The sequence below is a fragment of the Bos grunniens genome, chromosome 24 (assembly GCF_055505025.1).
Source record: "Bos grunniens cultivar Pamir isolate PY7600 chromosome 24, Bosgru_T2T1.0, whole genome shotgun sequence".
Lineage (NCBI taxonomy): Eukaryota > Metazoa > Chordata > Mammalia > Artiodactyla > Bovidae > Bos > Bos grunniens.
In genome coordinates, this window is record NC_141188.1 from 34,519,338 (window position 1) to 34,544,643 (window position 25,306).

General features: G+C 43.3%; 1 protein-coding gene across 4 annotated transcripts in view; it reads right to left on the bottom strand.

Moving 5' to 3' along the window:
- Positions 1-25,306, bottom strand: part of LAMA3 (laminin subunit alpha 3) — a 259,339-nt gene that overhangs the window by 226,031 nt on the left and 8,002 nt on the right. For 3 of the 4 annotated variants that reach the window (XM_086372933.1, XM_086372941.1, XM_086372934.1), the window contains exon 2: positions 7,950-8,102. In XM_086372933.1, coding sequence (XP_086229059.1) covers positions 7,950-8,102 — 153 coding nt within the window. Of the gene's footprint in view, positions 1-7,949; positions 8,103-8,284; positions 8,473-25,306 lie in introns of those variants that run through there. The other variant, XM_086372935.1, reaches the window with a different exon arrangement.

The window sequence follows — 25,306 nt, forward strand, 5'->3', positions numbered from 1 at the left end:
TTGCCATTTTAAGTTATTTCAGTAGCATAAAGGATAAAATTACATCCTCAGTAGCCCCAGAGGATTTTATTGGTCCTTGTTCTTCTCTCACTAACAAATGATTGGCCTTCAAGGGTTGAGTCTCATGATTATATGTTCATTAACAGAATATTTATTAATTACAAATTTGCTCTAAGATCTGTATCTTCTAATTATGTTATTGCTCTAAAATACTTAAATGGTGTGGCAAAGAGAACCAATTATCCTAAGTGGAACCAATGATCTAATTAACATCAGGGCCAAGGCTAGTCCACTCTCCCCAGAGATTTGATCTCACAGCAATATGCTTTCACTGACACCAGCGAAATCCAGGCCAACCCTGAATCATCCTTGGCTCATTCTACATTCATTCAACAAATATTTATTGAGCATATACTATGGGCTGAACACTATGCAAGATGTTGGGAGCAGAACATTTGTAGTGAACACAGAAAGACATCATCCTCAGCTTCCTGAAGCTTATAGGCTAGAGGGTTCCTAAGAAATATAGAACATTGGGTCAAATCCAAGAGCCATGTACTTTCTGGATTGAACTGTGTTCACCCAGGGACCCAACTGAGTCAGACTCTTCATGACTCTTAGTGACCCAAGCATCCCAAGAACCAATTTAATCTCCAAAACCCACGTGCTTATTAGGAAGCATCAAAAACTAGCCCAGGCCTTCCTCCCGTCTGAGTCAGAACTGACAAAGGTTACAAAGAATGTTTTGGATTCATCCACCAAAGTTTAATAAAAGTTGAAGAGGACGGGAGCGAGGGCCGAGCTCCTAGAAGGTACCTGCAAACTAAATTCATTCTCAGATACATCTGCATCCATGCTAAGTTCCTAAGAAAATAGGTAGACTAATGGGAAATTTCCCTGTGACCTATATTTTCTTCTTTAAAACTTATAATGCTGTTTCCTTGGTTACTCTTAAGCTGAGAGCTTTAGAAACATTTTTTCTGGATTTCCTACTTTGTTGTTATTCAGTCATTCTGTCTGACTCTTTGTGACCACATGGACTGCAGCTCACCAGGCTTCCTTGTCCTTCACTTTCAGAGTATGCTCAAACTCATGTCCATTGAGTCAGCCATCCAACCATCTCATCCTCTTATCTCCCTCTTCTCTTCCTGCCTACAATATTTCCCAGCATCAGGGTCTTTTTCAGTGAGTCAGCTCTTTGTATCAGGTGGCCAAAGTGTTGGAGCTTCAGCTTCAGCATCAGTTCTTCCAGTGAATATTCAGGGTTGACTTCCTTTAGGATGACTGGTATGATCTCCTTGCTGCCCAAAGGGCTCTTAAGAGTCTTCTCCAACACCACAGTTGCTGCTGCTGCTGCTGAGTCACTTCAGTCGTGTCCGACTCTGTGTGACCCCATAGACGGCAGCCCACCAGGCTCCCCCGTCCCTGGGATTCTCCAGGCAAGAACACTGGAGTGGGTTGCCATTTCCTTCTCCAACGCATGAAAGTGAGAAGTGAAAGTGAAGTTGCTCAGTCGTGTCCGACTCTTAGCGACCCCATTGACTGCAGCCCACCAGGCTCCTTCATCCATGGGATTTTCCGGGCAAGAGTACTGGAGTGGGGTGCCATTGCCTTCTCCGAACACCACAGTTGGGAAGCATCAATTCTTCAGTGCTTTGCCTTCTTTATGGTCCAACTCTCACATCTATACATGACTATTGGAAAAGCCATAGCATTGATTAAATGGACCTTTGTCAGCAAATTGATGTCTCTACTTTTTAATGTGTTGTCAAGGTTTGTCATAGATTTTTCTTCCAAGGAGCAAGCATCTTTTAATTTCATGGCTGCAGTCTATATTTTACATAATTTGTTCATAGTGTTTGCTTATGCAGACACCCAGGAGGGTTTCCAAGCCTCCGTCTAGGCCTCTTTCTTCCCTGTCTTAGTTTGAAAGTGTTAGTCACTCAGTCATGTTCAACTCTTTGTGACCCCATGGACTGTAGCCTGCCAGGCTCCTCTGTCCATGGAATTTTCCAGGCAAGAGTACTGGAGTGGGTTCGATCCTTTCTAAAACCAACTCAGAGACAAAGACTTGGACACAGGTAGCTTATTTGGGAGTTGATCTCAAGAAGCATAAATTGGGAGACAAAGGGACACAGAGGAGGGAGAAGAGCCAGTGACTAAAGTGTTAATAGGCAGATTCCACCAAGGCCAACTGGGGCTCCATCCTGTTGCAGACACTCTGAAGAACTGTGTCCTCAGAAAGCTCCTCGGCACTGTCCCAAGAAGTGGCAGAGAAATGAGGGGATTTTCCACCAGCTCCTGTATCTTCCGGATTGAGGGTTGCCCCTCAGGGCATTAAATCCTGTACTTCCTAGCTGCTCTGAACACAGGCTCAGAAACTCCCAGGGCTTGGGAAGAGCCCTCGGGCAGGAAGCAGGGAGTCAGGGGGAGGCCCTGGAGATGGTACACATGTGAACGGGCACAGGAGCCATCCTCCATCCTGCCCGCTCAGAGGGAGCTGGGGGGCTGACGGCAGGGCTGCCCTCACAGCCTTCGCCTCTAACAAGGCCCAAGGACTGTCTCAGCCACTGTCCTGCTCCAGCCAGCCCCCTGTCCCCAGCAACCCAGCAGAATGGGGCACAATGGCATCGCTTCCCTTCATCATACCTCCAGCCTCTGAGGCGAACAGGCATTCCTTTCGAGGTTATTGGGTTGGGGGGTGGGAGAAGGATGTTTGCTTTGTCTTTATTTCTACTGTGTGTGTGTGTGTGTGTGTGTGTGTGTGTGTGTGTGTGTGTTAGTCGCTCAGTTGTGTCTGACTCTATGCGACCCTGTAGACTGTAGCCCACCAGGCTCCTCTGTCCATGGGATTCTCCAGGCAAGAGTATTGGAGTGAGTAGCCATGCCCTCCTCCAGGGGATCTTTCTGACCCAGGGATCAAACCCAGGTCTCCTGCTTTTCTGGCAGACTCTTTACCATCTGAACCACCATAGAAGCCCTTATTTTTACTACTAATAGGTTAAAAACAGTACTCCTAGGGATGTGACAAGTTGCATAAAACCCTGAAGGACAGGATGGGGGGAGAGGTTGGGAGGCGGGGGGTCAGGATGGGGGACACATGTAAACCCATGGCTGATTCATGTGAATGTATGGCAAAAATCACTACAGTATTGTAAAGTAATTAGCCTCCAATTAAAATAAATAGATTCAGTTCAGTTCAGTCACTCAGTCGTGTCTGACTCTTTGCAACCCCATGAATCACAGCACGCCAGGCCTCCCTGTCCATCACCAACTCCCAGAGTTCACTCAAACTCATCGAGTCAGTGATGCCATCCAGCCATCTCATCCTCTGTCGTCCCCTTCTCCTCCTGCCCCCAATCCCTCCCAGCATCAGAGTCTTTTCCAATGAGTCAACTCTTTGCGTGAGGTGGCCAAAGTACTAGAGTTTCGGCTTTAGCATCATTCCTTCCAAAGAAATCCCAGGGCTGATCTCCTTCAGAATGGACTGGTTGGATCTCCTTGCAGTCCAAGGGACTCTCGAGTCTTCTCCAACACCACAGTTCAAAATAAATAGATTAATTTACCCAAAAAAAGCCTTACCATTCTTCTCGAGGGGCTTTTCCTGTTGTTCCCTGGAGCCTGTGGGCGGGGCCTGCTCTCCTGGGGAGCCTGTCCTGGCCCCACACTGCTTCCCGCCTCCTTCCCACCTGAGAGCCAGCCCCTCCCAAGCTCCTGGCCACCTTGACTTTGAGGGGAGCCCTGCCACACCCATGTTTTTCCCTAAACCTCACCCTGGAGGAGGAAAAGCAGAGGTGGATACAGGGAGTCTGGCAGAGTAAGATTCATTCTGATTCTGAAGGAAATCAAGGAGCACAGCTCAAGCCCATGGCTACACCTGCGATTCTCACAGGGGCCAGAGGTCATGTTCCACCAGGAGTCCAGAAAGAAACAAGTGTCCTTATATTCCAAATATATCCTTTTTAAAAACTGGACATCATAATTTGCTTCGAATGTCAAAATGAACTCATTATACTTGGCCAGACAATATGAAAGTTTCCAGTAAGTTATCCTGTTCTTACTCTATAGCCCAAAACTGATGAATTCTATATAATCTAATGAACTTGAACAGCCCCAGAAAATGCCACTACCTCCAGTGAATTGCAGAAATTTCTACATTTGACACTTTGTAAGGAAGGAAATTGCCCTTCAAGATCAAGCCTTGAAGGCAATGTTTTTACTTGTCAAACTGTGTTGGCAAAAAAAAAAAAAAAAAAAAACAGTGAAAATCACCAAGTAGTCCAAAAGGCGACATGACAACGTAAACTGTCAGTACAGCACAGCAAAATCAAATTCAAGTCCTCAGTGGCTGGAAAAAAAGTGGTTTGGTAATAACAAGTTCACGGCCTGTATTTTATTTCCCAACCAGGCATCAAGATTTGCACTTCCTTCAGTCAGAAAGAGAAAGACCAACACCATAGGATATCACTTACAACCAAGGGAGAGGGGGTGGGGAGGAATAGATTCAGAGTTTCGGATTAGCAGATGCAAACAAGTGTATATAGAATGGGGCTTCCTTGGTGGCTCCGTAGTAAAGAGTCCCCCTGCCAGTGCACAGGGTTGATCCTTGGTGTGGGAAGATCCCACATGCCGTGAGACCACTAAGCCCGTGCGCCACAACTCCTGAACCTGTGCTCCAGAGCCCAGGAGCAGACCACGGAAGCCCCCGCGCTCTAGAGCCTGTGCTCTGCACAAGAGAAGCCACAGCAATGAGAAGCCGTGGACCACAACTAGAGAGCAGCCCCTGCTCACTGCAGCTGGAGAAAAGCCCCCGTAGCAATGAAGACCCGGCACAGACAAAAACAATTAAATAATTTTTAAAAAATCTTTTTTAAAAAAGTATATATAGGATGGATAAACAACAAGGTCCTACCGTATAGCAAAGGGAACGACATTTAATATCCTGTGATAAAGCATAATGGGAAAGAATATTTTTAAAAGAATGTATATATGTATAGTTGAATCACTTTGCTATATAGCAGTAATTAAGATAATATTGTAAATCAACTATACTTCAATTTAAAAATAAATTTTAAAAAATTTTAAAAATCAAGATTTGCATTTCCTAAATCTAAAACTCATAGGTCACGATTCAGTTATGAAATCTAACCTCTCAGTGACACTTTCATGGTTAATTTCAGCAAAAAGGAGAAAATACAGATCCTATGGACAGGGTATAAGATGTGAACCCTACGAGATAAAACATGCTTACTATGTGTTGCTCCAACACAAGAGGGAAGAAACATGCTCAGTCTGACATGATGTATATTGCTTTTCCTGTCTCTAGACTTTTCTCGAGCATTTTCTACAGGATCATCACAATACTTTCCAGAGGAGCAAAAGTTAGGAGTCAGTCTATTTTAATAAAGTGTTTATTGACATTGACTTTATTTTATTCAATGAAAACTTACTTAAAAACCACTGGCCTGAAGAGGTTTTAAAATGAAGGAGTCAACTCATTCAAACCCCACAGCAATCCTACGAAGTGAGCACTAGTATCATTTCACTGTATAAATGTGAAAACTGAAGCAGAGAGCAGTGAAGTTTGTTGATCAGGGATACCTAGTAAGTAAGCAGCATACCAGAGCATGAATTAGGGTGGGTTGACCCCAGGACCCCCACTCTCAGCCACCTACAGAGCCACCTCCCAGCCAGGAAGGAGGTGGGTGAGCATCATCTGCATGAAGATGTTGGCCACGACTCATGTCTGTCAGCAACCTGAAAATTACTAAATTATCTCAATGTTGTGTTTTATTAATTCATCTGTCTTAATTAGGGATTTTTCAATACATCAAAAGGGTACTTTTAAAAGGTAGGTTTAAAAAAAGCCTTTAGGGGAAAAGAGCAAATCCACAAGGCACTGGTATGTTCAGTAAACATCATTTAATGGGTTAAAATTCCCAACTAACTACAGAAATCCTCAGTTTAAAAAGTGATATGATAGGCAAATCTTAGTCATTACATGCAAAATCTCTACTGAATTAGTGCTAGAAGGATAAGACTAAATCATGGTTGAAAGTGGGGTTATAGAGTCTTTCAAACCATGCCAGATCTTCCTGAATTATCTCTGATGCAAATTGATGATGGAAAATATTCTCAGGAGAGGCCTGATTTAACAAAACTTTCAGGCAAAAGAAGTGGAGAACCCTTCTATCATGAAACTGAATATAATACACTCATTGAAAGAAATCTCAGTAACATTCAATTTCTAGTCTGTGGGATGCAGTTCCTTTTTAAGTCTTTATTGAATTTGTTACCATATTGCTTCTGCTTTATGATTTGGTTTTTTGGTTTTCTGGCATCAAGGTATGTGAGAGCTTGGCTCCCAGATCGCCAGGGATCAAACCTGCACTCCCTGCATTGGAAGGTGAATTCTATTCGTGCTTAACACTGCAAACTGAATGGCTTAAAACACCACCATTTATTATCTTGCAGTTCTTTACATCAGGGATCTGGGCATGGTGGGACCAGGTTTTCTGCTCAGGGTCAAGGCTCCCATCAAGGTATCCATTAAATGCCTTAAAAGATTTACTTAAAGTTTGCACATGTTGTTAGCAGAATCTAGATCCTTATGGTTGCAGGACAGGTTCCCGCTTTTCTTGCTGGTTGTTGGCTGGGACCTCTCTCCATTTCTAGAACCCACTCTTAGATCTCTGCCACGTGGCCATCATCACAGGAAGCTTTCCCCTTCGAGATCAGCAGGAAAACTTCTCATGTTTCAAACCTCTTTCTTGGGACAGGGCCCAGTCCTTTTTAAGAGCTCCCCTAATTAGAAGAGGTCCCCAGGATAGTCTTCCTTTTGAGCAACTGACTTGGGATATTAAATGCATCTACAAAATCCCTTCATCTCTTGTCATATGATACCACCTTATCATGGAAGTGACATCCATCATATTTATAGAGCTGTCCACACTCAAAGAAGAGGGGCATGAAGCATCCTAGGACCATCTTAGCCTCTCACAGGAGGACAGCTCTTAATCAGATTCCTCATGGACCAGACGGCCAAACAAGATAAAAAACTATGGTAGACATCACTCACAGAGTCGCGATTTCCAGTCAAGAGAATGCTATAAAGATATCTTTGCCAAACCCATGTTCATAGCATTATTCACAATAAAGGTGGAAGCATAAAGGAGAAAGCAACCCAAGTGGCCACTGGTGGATGAATAACCAAAATGTGATATCCACACAATGGAATATTATTCAGCCTTTAAAAGAAAAGAAATTTTGATACATGCTGCAACACAGATGAACCCTGAAGACAACCTGCTAAGCAAAATACACCAATCACAAAAGGACCAACAAGGTGTGATTCCACTTATATGAGGTACCAAGGGCAGTCAGACTCACAGAGACAGAAAGCAGAATGGACAGTGTTTAATGAGTACAGAGCACCAGTTTTCCAGAATAAAAAAGTGTTAAATATTGATTTCCCAACACTGTGAACCTATTTAACACTACTGAACTGTACACTTAGAAATGGCTAAGATGCTAAATTTTACACTATGTATACTTTACCACAGTCAAAAATAATAATAAAAAATACCTTTGTCAATGATACCACTTACAATTATTATTTTAGCTCATTTAATAGACAGGTATGGGTGTTTGCACTGTGACAGGCATTGTGCTGTGTGTTGAGGGATGCAAATATTAAAGTAAAGGGCTTCATAGTATTAGTAAACTGAAACTGAAGCTTGTTTTTAAAATAATCATTATTTCAGAAATAATCCCAGGAATATTTGTATACAGGGATAGATATATGGCTGATTCACCTTGCTATACAGCAGAAACTAACACCACATTGTAAATCAACTATATGCCAATAAAAATTAATTTAAAAAAAGCAATAACCACAGAAACAATGATTCAAGCTGATTTTCCCCATTCCAGAGGAAAGCACAACTCACTTGCCCCAGGTCCAGGGTGACGTTGACTTTGTTGTACTGCATGCCTGACGAAAGGGGAGGGCTTTGCCACCAACGCTCCGATCCATCAATTGCATTGGTGACAGGGTGTGCTTTCCTGGGGTCCTCAGAATTGCAGTAATCACAGAACTGCCCCTGGGGGGAAAAAAAGTTCTTTTTTAATTTTTAAGTGATTTCTTATCAATTTAGTCAAACAGGTAATCAAAACAAAGAGGCTTAATACAGCTTAGACATGTCAACTGTTGAAGTTCATCATCATATTTCCAGAAGACAGTAGTAAGGCTTTCTCTTTTCCATTTCATCTTAAACCGTATTACCTGCTTAGACCTCTGTTTATCGTGTTTCTAGGACACACATTATATTTATCTTCCATCCGTTACAGCTGCGTTTTTCTTGACCTATTGACACTAAGAAGAGCCTGGTGTGCTTGGGCTGCAATGATGTTCTCCTTCAGCAAATCCGTTTCAACTCTTCACATCCTCCTCTGCAAGGTGCGTGTCAGGCCCTGGGATACAAAGAGAAGCCCTGCTCACAGCCCCAGTGGAGGTGATAAGCATATAAGTAACCATAAGGGGGTAGGTGTGGCAACAGCATAGAGCCCAGGGCCTAAGGTGGTAGACATTCCATGAGCTCAGGAAAGGCTCGGTGAAGAGGTGGGATTTAAGCTGCCTATGAGGGTGGAGAGGACGCTGGTAAGTGGCAGTGAGCAGCCAATCGGGAAGGTGTTCCAGGCAGAGGAACCAGCACCAGCAAACACACAGAGACCAGCTGGCCCATTTAAACAAGAGCATACAGAAGCAACACTTGAAAGGTAAGTGGCAGAAATGTGGCTAGACTGTGGAAGTTGGCAGTTCATTTAGTAGGTAAATGCGAATTCATTTTTATCTGGAGTGGTTATTCATTTAATATTATCATCTCTACTGAATTCTGATTCTACTGATATCTCATCTTCTTACTGATTACTATTTTTTAGTAAGCAGATTCTCTTGATTCTATCTTGTTTTGTTTCTGAAATGAATAATTTTAGTGCCATCATAGCTCAGATGGTAAAGAATCCACCAGCAATGCAGAAGACCTAGGTTAGATCTCTGGGTCAGGAAGATCCCCTGGAGAAGGAAATGGCAGCCCACTCCAGTATTCTTGCCTAGAGAATCCCATGGACAGAAAAGCCTGGAGGGCTATAGTCCATGGGGTCCCAAAGAGTTGGACACGGCCAAGCAACTAAGCATGCACCACCTAATAAGCTGATCATAGGCCTTTATATATTGAGTTTATTTCAATTTGTTCAAAGCCTCATGCTTACTCAGTAGTGGACTTCACATACTGAAATGCTTTGCTCCTCAATTAAATGATCTTAGAGCATAACCACTACAAAACAGGAGTTGTTGTTGTTGTTGTTGCTGTTGTTTAGTTACTAAGTTGTGTCCAACTCTTGAGACCCCAAGGACTGTAGCCAGCCAGGCTCCTCTGTCCTTGGGATTTCCCAGGCAAGAATGCTGGAATAGATTGCCATTTCCTTCTTCCAGGAGATCTTTCCAACCCAGGGACCAAACCTGTGTCTCCTGTATTGGTAGACATATTCTTTACCACTGAGCAACCAGGGAAGTCCACATACAGAGAACAAACTGAGACTCACAGCCTCTCCAGAAACGTGCTGTGTTAAAAGGGTAGCTCTGCCCTGGATGAACATCTTGGAAATTAACTTTTCAATGTTCAAGGATAAATTTGATCCTGGGGTGAAGCCAAATGCATGACCAAATGCGTTCATCAAATGTGTTACAGAGGGTTTTTTCATATGTGATGATAAATTACTTACAACTTTATCTTTTGACCCTACATGAAGAGAGTTGTGTAACCCAGAAGCAGTACTGTGGGGTGGGAAGTCCCATCAGTTCATGAGGTCAGAGGCCTTGTGACTTGCATTTCCCCACATCACTTCAGCCCAGCACGTCACAGAAGCCCAATAAAGGAATAAGCATCTCAGGGTTTTCCAAAAATAAATTTGAGTTCTTTCTCCAAAATGTTGTTATTAATAAAAAGCATCTGTGCTGTGCTCAGCTGTATCCAACTCTTTGTGACCCCATGGACTGTAGCCTGCCAGGTTCCTCTGTCCATGAGATTCTCCAGGCAAGAATACTGGAGTGGGTTGCCATGCCCTCTTCCAGGGGATCTTCCCAGCTCAGGGAATGAACCCAAGTCTCCTGCTCTCCTTCACTGCAAGCAGATTCTTTACCCACAGAGCTATTTGGGAAGCCCCCCCAAAAGTGTAATTAACAACTGTTTAAGCTAGGACATCTTAACATTTATGAGTATTTTTCCCCTCAGTGATTTTTATTTTTCCAATTTTCTCCCTAGAAATCATTTTACCAGTTTAATTACTTGGTAAAGGAATTAAATTATTTCTCCTTGAAGTTTATAAGGAGACATGATACAAACAAATCTTCCAAGGATGTGGATGCTTATAATCTACATTTATCTCTTTTGGCCACAAGACATGTGGAATCTTAGTTCCTCAGCCAGGGATGGAACCCACACCCCCTACATTAGAAGGCAAAGTCTTAACCACTGGACTGTCAGGGAAGTCTTGAGATGATGCTTTTTGTGTTGTTATAATTAAGAACATAACATTAGAAATAAAAGTTTTAAATCTCTTAGTGGAAAATAAAAGGTAAATACTTTTTAGAACTTGGAAAGAGTTCTTAAACAAGTTTCAGAGAGCACTGACACAAAAAAAGAGACAGATCTGACTACATTAAAATTAAGAACATTGGGTCCACCAACAGACTAATGAATAAACAAGATGTGGTATGTATGTATGTGTGTATATATATATATATATATATATATAGTGAAATATTACTCAGCCATAAAAATGAAATAATGCCACTTGCAGCAACATGGACCTAGAGATCAGGTCCTTCCATGTTGCTGCAAGTGGGCTGCCGTCGATGGGGTCACACAGAGTCGGACACGACTGACGTGACTGAGCAGCAGCAGCAGCAGCAGCAGAGATTATCATACTAAGTGAAGAAGTCAGATAGACAAATATCATATGGTATCACTTACATGTGAAATCTAAAACAATGATACAAATGAACTAACTTACAAAACAGAAACAGACTTCCAGACATAGAAAACAAACCTAAGGTTAACAAAGGGGAAGGGAGAGAAGGGTAAGCTGGAAATTTGGGATTAACAGATACATACTACTTGTATATGAAATAGATAAACAAAGACCTACTGTAGAATACAGGGAACTATATTCAATACCTTGTAATAACCTATAATGGAAAAGAATCTGGAAAAGAATATATACATGTATGTATGTATGCACATGCTTGCTCCTTGGGAAGAAAAGCTATGACAAACCTAGACACCATATTAAAAGCAGAGATATCACTTTGCTGACAAAGATACGTATAGCCAAAGCTATGGTATTTCCAGTAGTCATGTATGGACATGAGAGTTGGGCCATAAAGAAGGCTGAGCACTGAAGAACTGATGCTTTTGAATTGCAGTGTTGGAGAAGATTCCTAACAGTCCCTTGGACAGCAAGGAGATCAAACCAGTCAATCCTAAAGGAAATCAGTCCTGAATATTCATTGTAAGGACTGATGCTAAAGCTCCGATACTTTGGCCGCCTGATGTAATGAGCTGGCTCATTGGAAAAGACCCTGTTCCTGGGAAAGATTGAGGGCAGGAGAAGAAGAGGGTGACAGAGGATGAGATGGTTGGATGGCATCACCGACTCAATGGACACGAATTTGAGCAAACTCTGGGAGATGGTGAAGGACAAGGAAGCCTGCATGCTGCAGTCCATGGAATGGCAGAGTTGGACACAACTTAGCCACTGATCAACAATTGCTTGTACACACACAGGCAATCACTTTGCTGTACACCTGAAACATTTTAATACAATCAACTATACTTCTTTTTTTTTTTGACCATGCAGCATATGGGAATCTTAGTTGCCCAACCAGGGATTGAACTCAAGTCCCCTCAGTACAAGTACAGAGTCTTAACTGCTGGACCACCAGGGAAATCCCATGTTTTACTATTTAAAACCCATCCATCCACATACACATTAAGGCTGATCATGCAAGGACCAGTGATGAAAGCATGTCATAACCTGAGGGTTGTGAACAATCCATAATGCAGTTCTGCACCTGAGGTCAAATATTCTTAAATAACCACAAATAAACAAAAGTACAAAAACTCAGAGACGAGGGGGACAGAGAGAGAACAAAGAGAATTCTTTACATCTTTGTGTTCAGTTATTCATCCACCCAGGCAACAAACCTGTACAGACCATCTATGCAGAATCGGAAGCTGCTTCAGACAGGTGAGAATGCTGAAAGATAAACAAGACAAGGGACTCTCCCTCTGAATTGTGTCAAGGCTGTTATTAGCCGAGTCCTGTGGGAAATAGCAAAGAGAAGAGGCTGGAAAGGAAGGAGACAAAACTGTTCAAATAAACAACAAAGAGAGTTGAGATCCAAGACTGGAGGGCCCCAGAGGACATGCCAGTGTTCACCCAGAGGCTCAAGGAGTGACCTACACATTTTTAGAAAGATGGGAAAAAATTAGTCTCTCCTAGTTGCTCACATTTTTAATCATTCTCCTTATTCAAAAACCTCTTACCAACATTGTAAAGCAATTATCCTTCAACTAAAAATGAATCAATTAAAAAAAAAAAAAAACCTTCTTACATATAAGACTGTGCAATTGCATTCACAGCCCAGACACTGTCTTGTTCTCAGAAACTAGAGGCTGATTACAGCACCACTCCCTACCACGACTTCTCTTTTATTGTTTGAACAATCATTCATTCATTCAACTTTTCCAGATCACTTCCAATGTGTGGAGCACTGTGTTGGATGCTAGGGTAAAAACAAAGGAACAAACAAGAGGTGGGCCCTGCTCTAGAAGAAATTCAGTGGGAGAGAAGAGAAGTAACTCAAACACAAGATGTCACCAGCAGGTGTTCTGATAAAGGAAGCACTGGGCAGGGAGAGGTGTGGGTGCCAGGAGAGACACGCCACGCTTTCTCCTGCTAAATCTTCACTACACTCTCAGGTTTGCATCAAACTCTTCAGAACTTAAGGACCCAGGGTATATGCCCAGTAGTGGGACTTCTGGGTCATATGGTAGATTTATTCCTAGTTTTTTAAGTAGAGACGCAGATGTAGAGCACGAATTTGTGGACACAATGGGGGAAGGAGAAGGTGCATGAATGGAGAAAGTGGCATTGACATATATACACTATCGTGTGTAAAACAGATAACTAGTGGCAACCTGCTGTATAACACAGGGAGCTCAGCCCAGTGCTGTGACGACCCAGAGGGGTGGGGTGGGGAGAGGTGAGGGAGGCTCAAGAGAGAGGGGACATGTACAATTATGGCTGATTCGCACTGTTGTACAGCAGAAACTAACACAACATTGTGAAGCAATATTCCTCCAACTAAAAAATAAATTTAAAAAAAAAAACCTTAAAAACACAAAAGTGAAGGCTCAGAGAGGTGAAGGGGCTCAAACCACACAGCTAGGACCTGCAGGAACCAGGACCCGCCTGTGAATCTGGCTCAGAACGCCATCCATCCTGGCCTGACAGCCCCAGAAGCTGCATCAGAGAGCCCCATCTTGGATTTGGATGGAGTGTGAGGCCAAGCTGGAATCACAATTATGTGATTTTCCAAACACCTGCCCACAAGCAGCTGTGTGGGAAGAGCCCCAGCTGAGGAGAACACCCCGTCTGACAGTCTCAACTGCCCACCCGCAGGTGGCACAAAAAACAAAGCAAGATCTAACCACAGGCATCCATCAATGGCCCCGGTACACAATCACCACGTTCCCGCTGCCATGAACGCCCTTCCGAGGCTCCTGAAGTTACGTGCCTTCAAGGCACGGTCTCAAGTGACCAGACCCCAGCCAGCTGGAGTCCTGATGCGGAGAACATTCTGGAATGCACCCCTTTCAAACGTGGGGTTGTTCCCTCACCAAACCTTGTTCAGAACATTCTCCTTTCTGAGAGGCACAAAGCATATGGACAGGTTACCTACAAGTAAGACAAGTGTCTTGTCAATTTCCTGAGCACCTAAACATCTTCACAGAGTGGGGTGAAGGGCAATCACAGAGCACAGGAGAGCACCCAGCTCTGCTGCCCCCCCACCCACAGATTTCACCCCACTGGGAGGGGGAGCTTTGCCTGCCAATGTGCTGGGTTCCTGGAGGAAGGGACTCGAGAGAAGAAGGGGAAAAAAAAAAAAAGGGTTCTAGGTTGGTTCCAGGTATGTATTTTTTTTAAGGCAAATATCTGCCGAATGTACACCAATTACTCAAAAACTATGTCCACTCAGGACAAATTCGAGAGATTATGCTTCTCTTTCAATTTGTTTGAAATAGGTGCATTTTGATGTAGAATGATGGAGGTCCAAATTCTGCCTTCACCAGCCACAACTTCAAAATGTTAATCAAACTGTTCAGTCCCCTTGGGTTTCATTTTCTCTTTGTTTAAATGGGCTAACACTACCAACCTTATGCAGTGATCACGAGGATGCAATGAGGTGCCGTCCATAGTGATCACACCACCACTAGAATCACTGGGGTGTTTCTCCATTCATCTACTGATCAACACTTAGGTCGTTTCCATATCTTGGCAATTGTAAATAATGTTGTTATAAACATTGGGGTGCAGATATCTTTCCAAACTAGTGTTTTTGGGCTTTTAAGATATATACCCAGGAGTGGAATTGCTGAGTCATATGGTAGTTCTAGGGCTTCCCCCATGTGGCTCATTGATAAAGAACCTGCCTGCCAATGCAGGAGACAGAAGAAACAGAAGTTTGACTCTCGGGTTGGGAAGAACCCCTGGAGAAGGGAATGACAACCCACTCCAGTATTCTTGCCTGGAGAATCCCACAGACAAGGGAGCCTATCGGGCTACAGTCCACGGGGTCATAAAGAGTCGGACACGACTGAAGCGACAGAATGCAAGCATGCATGGTAGCTCTATGTTTAATTTTTTGAGAGACATCCATACTATTTCCCAGGAGAAGGAGATGGCACCCCACTCCAGTACTCTTGCCTGGAAAATCCCATGGACAGAGGGGCCTGGTAGGCTGCAGTCCATGGGGTCACTAAGAGTCGGACAAGACTGAGCAACTTCACTTTCATTTTTCACTTTCATGCATTGGAGGATGAAATGGCAACCCACTCCAGTGTTCTTGCCTGGAGAATCCCAGGGACGGAGGAGCCTGGTGGGCTGCTGTCTATGGGGTCCCACAGAGTCGGACACGACTGAAGCGACTTAGCAGCAGCAGCAGCAGCATACTATTTCCCACAATGGCTGCACCAATTTACATTCCCACCAACAGAGCACAAGTAAAACCCATCTCTTTAGCAGTTTCCATAAAATCCTCTTCTTCTCCTTCTCCCTCTATTCTCTTGTTCCCTATATATAGTGCTGGCATTTCACTGGCAATAAAGGATCACTTGGTACCTGTGGTTACAGGTAAGTGGCCTGCTTACAAACAAACCCAGGTTTCTGAGGTAGGCCAGGCCACACTTAAGCTTGTCCACATAACGCCCCAAACCCAAAGCACTTCCTCTTTGGGGCTTTATCCCAAAGGCTAGATTTATGAAAGAAGCTCCGCGCTGATAATTTGTTCATCCAGCCACCAACTACTGAGCTGCTAAGCGCCAGTTAGTGTCTTCAGGAGAGAGTCTGACGTTGACCTGATTCAGTCCGCCAACCAAGCGTTTCCCTCTTGATTCCACTTCAGATATTAATGTCCTTATGAAATAATTACACTCTTTACTGCTTTATTTTCTCATTGTCCCAATGCCCTCAACTCTTTTGTTCACTCTTTTAAAATTTTATCAGTCACCCAAATTCCTTGTGTAAAATCTTTGCCACCAATGCCTTTCATGCACACAAACCTTCAGTCATATTTAGTCTCTGCAGAGCCAATCCCAGGACACAGTGAACTGGGCCTTTCATTTCACAGCCTCACCTCATCCTTTTCCTGTCGCTGCCTCCAGACCCTGACTAGTGAAGGACTCCTCCAGAGCACTGACTCCGTGTGATAAGGGATCCAGGGGCCCCAAACTTCCACCACCCCACCTGTGTTAAGCAATCCTCACTTTATGCCCCGCTGAAATGTTCTTCATATTTAAGGATTACTCTCCACGTGGGTGATCCCTAAATATTTGTTCAACCGAGAGCTCTCCTTATTCTGTTTAGGGACTAATTTTGAGTTATCAGATTGCAAAGTCTCAAAAGCAGAGACCCTAGAACCACCTGAGAGCCCTATGCAATACCTGCATCCTCCACCCTCCCACACACAGATAACTCACACACTGGTCAACAAACACTGCTGACTGACCGAGAGGCTGGCTATCTGGTTGAAAGCTGACGTTACTGCCTGGGATTGAGCATTTGTGCCCCGCCGCCCCACCCCCATTCATATGTTAAGACATAACCCACTGGAAGATGGTAGCAGGATGAAGGCTTCAAGTACACAAGTGGGATTAGTGCCCTTGAAGAAGAGGCCCCGAGGAAATCCTTCATCCCTCCCACCTGGTGAGGACAGCGATGAAACAGCCAGGAGCAAACGTGGGTCTTCACGAAACACTGAATCTGCCCACACTTGACCTTGGATCTCAGCCTCCAGAACTGTGAGGAATAAATTTCTGGTTTTTAGAAGCTATCCGATCTATTTTTTTGTTGTTATAGCAGCCCAAAAGGACTAACACGAGCTGTCATAAGACAGTACCTCACCCTGGCTTAGAACAACAGAAAGTTGTCATCTCATGGCTCTGGAGGCTGAAAGTCTGAAATCAAGGCATCGGCAAAGCCTGTTCCTTCTGAAGCCTGTAGCGGAAGAATCTTCCTTTGCCCTTTCCAGCTGCCGGTGGCCCAGTCCTAGCCATCAGTCTCAGCCACTGCATTAGGCTCCCCTACTTAGAAATTCAACACACCGGGGCCATACCTGTCCTCCAAAGGCAGGTTGTTGAAAGTCAGGGTTTTGTTTTGTTTTGTTTTGTTTTGTTTTGTTTTTTGTCAAACAGCACTTCCATCAAGGTGTTGCTCCAGCAGGCTAATTCTATGATGGGGCTACCCTTTGAACACTTCTCCAAAAAGCATCTATGAAGTGTCCATGATAAGCTGCCGCAGGGAAAACAAATAGCAGGAAAATGTGGCCCCACCCTCAGGAAGCTCATGATTTCATAAAGATCCAGGCATGACAATCAATGGCTTCAAGGTGATGAATGGAGTTTGAGCGAGGTGGCACAGAGCTTGGCTGGAACTCTGAGGGAAGAACAGTTGGCTCAGTAGTGTGAGCACAGCATGGCAGGTTAGAACATGAACTCTGTGAGGTGGAGGAACCTAGGGCTTGTTATACAGAGTGAAGTAAGTCAGAAAGAGAAAAGCCAACAGAGTATATTAACATATATAGATGGAAACTAGAAAATGGTATTGAAGAACCTATTTGCAGGGAAGGAATGGAGACGCAGATGTAGAGAACGGACCCATGGACACAGTGGGGGCAGGAAAGAAAGGGGCCAACAGAGAAAGCGGCAAGAACACAAATACACTGTCAGGTGCTAAGATGGCTGGCTGGTGAGAAGCTGTCGAGTAGCCTGGGGAGCCCAGTCTGCTGCTCCATGATGACCTGGAGGAATGGGATGGGGGCTGGGGAGGGAGACGCGGAAGGGAGGCAATGATCAAGGCTGATTCGCACTGTTGGACAGCAGAAACCAACACAACATTGTAAAAAAATTTTTTTAATTTTTAAAAGAAAGAAATGAAGAGCATGAACTCTGCAGCCAGAGTACCTGGCTTTACTACCTACTAGCTGCGTGACTTTGAACAAATCACTTAACTCCTGTGCGCTTCAGTGTCCTCATTGAGACAATGAGCATGCCAAGAGTCCCTCCTTCATAAATTGTTGTGAGGATTAAGAAGTCAGTTTGTGAAAGGTGCTTTAGAACAGTGCCAGGCGTGGGTAAGTGTTCAATTAATACTCTGCACGAAAGAGAGAAGCAAGATGGATGGCCGGTGAGACGTTGTTGCGTAGCGTGGGGAGCCCAGTCTGGTGCTCCGAGATGACCTGGAGGAATGGGATAGCGGGTGGGGAGGGAGGCACAGGAGAGAGGCCAGACTGTTCTCCTTGCTCACCATTCTGCCCGCCCCACCTTATTTGGCATTACTCCTGTACACAGTATACAGTGCAACATGAAAGTAATGGAGAATTACTTCCATACCCCATGGTTAAGATATGCATTGAAAATCTAACTAAAACCCATACTGCTATCAAGCTAATATTCATTTCTTACTTCCACATGTATTTTCTAAGCATCTAGGAATGGGAGGCGGGGATTCCCTGGTAGCTCAGCTGGTAAAGAATCCGCCTGCAATGCAGGAGACCCTGGTTCAATCCCTGGGTCGGGAAGTTCCTCTGGAGAAGGAATAGACTACCCACTCCAGTATTCTTCCTGGAGAATCCTCATGGACAGAGGAGCCTGGCGGGCTATATAGTCCATGGGGTCACAAAGGGTCGGACACAACTGAGCAACTAAGCCCAGGACGGGAAAACCACTGAGAGAATACAATACGCTTACGACATTTGAGAAACTGGCAGGACACACGGGACCCAGTGAGTTAGCTCCCAGGGCATGTTATACCCTGTTGGCAGGAGGGATCTAATCAAGGATCTGCTAGCTCATGCAAACAACTCTTTTTTGAGAAGCAGAAAAAGGCTCCCTGACTCTCAACAGATACAGCCTTGCCCAGGCTGGATTTTCAGCCCTGTTGGCCAGGAGCTTATGCATACAGCAGAAACCAGGTAGTTCTACTGACTAAAACCACTTAGTCAATAGGTCAGAGGTACCATTTAATCAATTTTTTCCTCACTAGTCAAATTGTTCCAGAATGTTGAGCAAAAGTTAACATAGGTTTCACAAAAGCTCAAATCACAATGGGAAATAAATTTATGGTCTCAGTTCAGTTCAGTCGCTGAGTTGTGTTCGACTCTGCAACCCCATGAATCGCAGCACACCAGGCCTCCCTGTCCATCACCAACTCCCAGAGTTCACTCAGACTCACGTCCATCGAGTTGGTGATGCCATCCAGCCATCTCATCCTCTGTCGTCCCCTTCTCCTCCTGCCCCCAATCCCTCCCAGCATCAGAGTCTTTTCCGATGAGTCAACTCTTCACATGAGGTGGCCAAAGTACTGGAGTTTCAGCTTTGGCATCATCCCTTCCAAAGAACACCCAGGGCTGATCTCCTTTAAAATGGACTGGTTGGATCTCCTTGCAGTCCAAGGGACTCTCAAGAGTCTTCTCCAATGCCACAGTTCAAAAGCATCAGTTCTTCGGCGCTCAGCCTTCTTCACAGTCCAACTCTCACATCCATACATGACCACTGGAAAAACCATAGCCTTGACTAGACGGACCTTTGTTGGCAAAGTAATGTCTCTGCTTTTGAATATGCTATCTAGGTTGGTCATAACTTTTCTTCCAAGGAGTAAGCATCTTTTAATTTCATGGCTGCAATCACCATCTGCAGTGACTTTGGAGCTCAAAAAAATAAAGTCTGACACTATTTCCACTGTTTCCCCATCTATTTCCCATGAAGTGATGGGACCAGATGCCATGATCTTCGTTTTCTGAATGCTGAGCTTTAAGCCAACTTTTTCATTCTCCACTTTCACTTTCATCAAGAGGCTTTTTAGTTCTTCTTCACTTTCTGCCATAAGGGTGGTATCCTCTGCATATCTGAGGTTATTGATATATTTCTCCCAGCAATCTTGATTCCAGCTTGTGCTTCTTCCAGCCCAGCATTTCTCATGATGTATTCTGCATATAAGTTAAATAAGCAGGGTGACAATATACAGCCTTGACGTAGTCCTTTTCCTATTTGGAACCAGTCTGTTGTTCCATGTCCAGTTCTAATTGTTGCTTCCTGACCTGCATATTTATGGTCTAGAAGAATATATTAGTGCTACCAAGTGTTCGTCACTCAGTCGTGTCCAACTCTTTGCGACCCCACGGATGGCAGCCCACCAGGCTTCTCTGTCCATGGAATTCTCCAGTCAAGAATACTGGAGTGGGTTGCCATTTCCTTCTCCAGGGGATCTTCCCAACCCAGGCATTGAACCTGGGTCTCCTGCATTGCAGGCAGATTCTTTGCCACCTAAGCCACCAGAGAAGCCCTCAGTTCAGTTCGTGCTACCAAAACTCACCTTAAAAAATTAATACCTCCCCCAAAATGTTACTTCAGCTGATAAAAAAAAGTGTGTATATGTGATGTGTGTCTATATAGGAATTAACAGATATATATGTAACTCCTAGCTCTGTCCACTGAAAGGGTCTAGAAGCAGTGACACACCAGTAACAATGAGCACGCCTCATATCCAGATCTTGGTTTCTACATATCTTATTAATTAAAAAAAACAAAGCTCTCTGGTTAGCTCTCTAGTTAGTTTCAACACTGGGGCAAAGAAAATTAACAGTGACCCTAGAACATCTCATGGTACCAGAAAGCATATAAAAAGTAAAGTCCTGGGCTTCCCTGGTGGTTCAGTGGTAAAGAATCCACTTGCCAATGCAGGAGACACAGATTTGATCCCTGATCTGGGAAGACCCCACGTGCCACAGAGCAACTAAGCCTATGTGCCACAACTACGGAATCTGTGCTCTAGAGCCCAAGAGCCACAACTACTGAGCCCATGTGCCGCAGCTACGGAAGCCCGCATGCCCTAGAACCTGTGCTCTGCAACGAGAAGCCACTGCCGTGAGAAGCCTGAGCACTGCAACGAGAAAGTAGACCCAGCTTGCCGCAACTAGAGGAAAGTCCCTGCAGCAATGAAGACCCAGCACAGTCAAAAATAAATGCATAAATAAAATTATTAAAAATTTAAAAAACCTGCATAAATAAATAATATCTGAACAGTTATTAACACATTCAGTTCCGTTCATTTCAGTTCACTCAGTCATGTCTGACTCTGCGACCCCATGGACTGCAGCACGCCAGGCTTCCCTGTTCACCACCAACTCCCAGAGCCTACTCAAACTCATGTCCATTGAGTCGGTGATGCCATCCAACCATCTCATCCTCTGTCTTTCCCTTTTCCTTCTACCCTCAATCTTTCCCAGCATCAGGGTCTTTTCAAATGAGTCAGTTCTTTGCAGCAGGTGGCCAAAGTATTGGAGTTTCAGCTTCAGCATCAGTCCTTCCAATGAATATTCAGGATTGATTTCCTTTAGGATGGACTGGTTGGATCACCTTGCAGTCCAAGGGACTCTCAAGAGTCTTCAAGACCACAGTTCAAAAGCATCAATTCATTACCAAAACAATTTAACATGGTTATTCTGTAGAAAGCTTTAAAAGTCTTTATGCCTATGGATTATTCAGCATGCCAAATGTGTTCAGTGTATAATGCGCTGTACATTCCATTATTAAAAGAACTTTTCACTCAAAAATTTTAAATGACTATTGTGACAAATCATTTTTGTAGCTTACCACTTCAGAAGTTTTATCTAAGAATTTTTTCACTCTATGGAAAAACATATTTACTGAGCACTGACTATGTGCCAGGAAACATAATAAGCGCTTTTATCCTCCAGTAAACCTGTGAGATACATTATTATTAGTCTTATAGATGAGAAAACTGAGATTTTACAATTTTCCAAGGTCAGAGAGCTGCAAGAGTAAGAATTCAAACTCAGGTCTACAAGATTGTAGAGTCACAGTTCTTCATCTCTAAGTGAGAGTAGTTTGCTAATATGTACAGTGAAGTGATATTTTATTTTCCCTCACAGGAGCTTCCCTGGTCTTTCAAAAAAATTGGGCTATGGTACTTCCCTGATGGCCCAGGGGTGGGGAAACCTTGCAACGTAGGTGACGCAGGTTCGATCCCTGGTCCAGGAGGATTCCACATGCTTCAGGCCAATTAAGCCCTCACACCACAACTAAGACCTGATGCAGCCAAATAAATAAATAAATATCTAAAAAAGAAAGAAAGAAAGAAAAATGGGCCATATAAAGGCCAATCATCTACAGAAAGATCCACACCAAGACACATTATAATCAAACTGTCAAAGACAGAAATTTTGAAAACAGCAAGAGAGAAGCAATTCATCCCACAAAACGGATCCTCAATAAGATGAACAACTTATTTTTCATTGGAAACTATGGAAGCCAGATCACAGTGAGATTATACAGTGCTAAAAGAAAATAAAATTGTCAGTCAAGAATTCTATAAAATTAGTCTTCAAAAATGAGGGAGAAATTAAGGCATCCCCAAATAAAAGCTGAAGGTGTTTGCTGCTAGTAAATAGACCTGCCCTACAAGAAATGTTAAAAGGAGTCCTTCGAGTTGAAATAAAGGACATTAGACAGTAACACAAAGCCATACAAAGAAATACAGAACACAAGTACCATTTGCGTAGGTAAACACAAAAGCCAGCATTATTGCAATTTTGGTTTGTAACTCTTTTTTTCCTATGGGATTTAAAAGACAAATGAATAGAACAATGATTATATTTCTATCTTGAGGGGCAACAATGTGCAAAGATGTCATTTGTGACAACAACACGATGAAAGTGGAGGACAGACCTGTACAGGAGCAGAGTTTTAGATGCTGTTGAAAACTAAGCTGGTATCATTTCAAACTGGACTGTTATAGATTTAGGATGTTAACTGTAATCCTCAGAGTAAGCACTAAGAAAATAACTTTTAAAAATTCACAGGGGACTTCCTTGGCAGTCCAGCAGTTAAGACTCCAGCCTCCACTGCAATGGTGTGGGTTTGATCCCTGGTTGGGGAACTAAGATCCCACATGTCATGTGGTGCAATCAAAACACAAACTTACAGAACAAGAGATGAAGAGCAAATCAAAATGGTACATTTGAAAAATTAAACACAAAAGAAAGCAGTAATGAAGAAACTGAGGAATTAAAAATTACATGACATATAGAAAACAAATAGCAAAATGGCAGAACTGTCTTCATTCAGAAATGTCCTTTGAATGTGAACAGATTAGACTTACCAATTAAAATCAGAAAGTGGCATATTCTATTCGATTTTTTAAGATATATGTATGTTCTAAAACTAGACTCCAGTGATAGTTGCACAACTCTAAAAACTTACTGAAAATTATTGAATTCACATTTTAAATGGATGTATGTTATGGTATTTAAATTATGCCTCACTAAAGCTGTTAAAAATGACTTACATGCTCCAATCTACTTTTAAGAAAAGATGCAAACAAGATGGGTAGCTTTCACATTCATGTGTACAATAAAGATGTAAAACACACAGCTATCTTTCTGTAATGGTTTAGGTACAGTGTTCTTATAAGTAAGGGGTTGAAATTAATAACCGTTTGTCCTCTCCTTTCGCTATGATTTTCTCAGATTAAATGATCCACACTCTCAATGCCACAGAAGAGCATGAAGTGAAATCTTGTAATTCAAGGACTGGACAATTCCAGTTCTAACTTCACCCTGAAGGTCCACAAGCCCCAATAATCTGTGATGTTTTGAGTAACAAATTTAAATTGCTGAGAAGACACATTTGCACATTTGTTTGCTAGTGAGTGAATTTGGATCTCTGAAGGAAAACACTTAGGCTTCCTTCAAATGACTTGTAGGTAAACTTTCCCTGCTAAACTTTGGCTACTGTCCACAAACACACAACAACTATTAGAAAAATCCTTTTTTAAAAAAGATCATTTGTCATTCAAGTGCTGACCATAATCATTGGTCTGAAGTTTTGAAATAACTCTATTAGTAACTGTTACATGGAGAAGGCAATGGCACCCTACTCCAGTACTCTTGCCTGGAGAATCCCAGAGTCGGGGGAGCCTGGTGGGCTTCCATCTATGGGGTCGCACAGAGTCGGACACAACTGAAGCGACTTAGCAGCAGCAGCAGTAGCAGCAGTACCTGTTACAAACATATCAGTGGACTCAGTAAATGTCTTAGATGTCCCCAAATTTTCACATCAGTTTCACAAAGGAAAGGGACCTTGTTGAACTTAACAAAAGGCTCCCTCTCACAATAGGTCTATAAACAGAGCCTTAGTGAAGCTTTCCTGTTTATGACTGTAAGTCCAAGTTACACACACAAACCGGAACTGTGTTGCTCACACAATAGCATCATGCTCATACTTAGCCATAACTCAGGTATGTATACTTCTCTATCATTACCATTCAGGTTAAATCTAAGTGCATTGAAAGAACACGTAAAAGATATGTTGAACTGTCAATGTACAAAATCAGGATGATATGTTTGCTGGGAATTCCCTGGTGGTCCAGTGGTAACTGGGGCTTGCTTCCCAGGTAGCGCTAGTGGAAAGAAGCTGCCTGCCAATACAGGAGACCTAAGAGACTCGGGATCAAACCCTGGGTTGGGAAGATCTGGAGGAGGAAATGGCAACCCACTCCAGTGTTCTTGCCTGGAAAATCCCATGGACAGAGGAGCCTGGTGGGCTATAGTCCAAGGAATCCTAAAGATATGACTGAAGTGACTTAGGACGCACCCGTGCCAGTGGTCACTCTGAGCTTCCACTGCAGGGGTCATGGGTTCAATACCTGGAGGGGGAACTAAGATCTCAAAAACTGTGCAGTGTGGCCAGAAATTTTTTTTAAAAAAAGATAATGGGATGTAACATGGAGAAAGTAACATGGAAACATACATTATCATACGTAAAATATATAGCCAAAGTAAATTCGCTGTGTGATTCAGGGAACTCAAACTGGGTCTCTGTAACAACCTGCTGCTGCTGCTAAGTCGCTTCAGTCGTGTCCTACTCTGTGCGACCCCATAGACGGCAGCCCACGAGGCTCCCCCGTCCCTGGGATTCTCCAGGCAAGAACACTGGAGTGGGTTGCCATTTCCTTCTCCAACGCATGAAAGTGAAAAGTGAAAGTGAAGTCACTCAGTCGTGTCCGACTCTTAGCGACCCACGGACTGCGGCCCACCAGGCTCCTCTGTCCATGGGATTTTCCAGGCAAGAGTATTGGAGTGGGGTGCCATTGCCTTCTCTGCTGTAACAACCTAGACCTATGTAAACCTATGGCTGATTCATGTTGATGTTTGGTAGAAACCAACACAATACTGTAAAGCAATTATCCTTCAAATAAAAATAAATAAAAAATTTTAAAAGATCATATATTTGGTAAATACATGCAGTTCATTCATTGTGAGCATAGTGCTCATGTCAAGCTAAACCAGATACAAGGTTATATTTTCAACACAGCCTTCCACTTTCATTTTATCATCATCTCTATCAGAGGTCAGTAAACTCAGTCCTCCCTTGGTATCCATGAA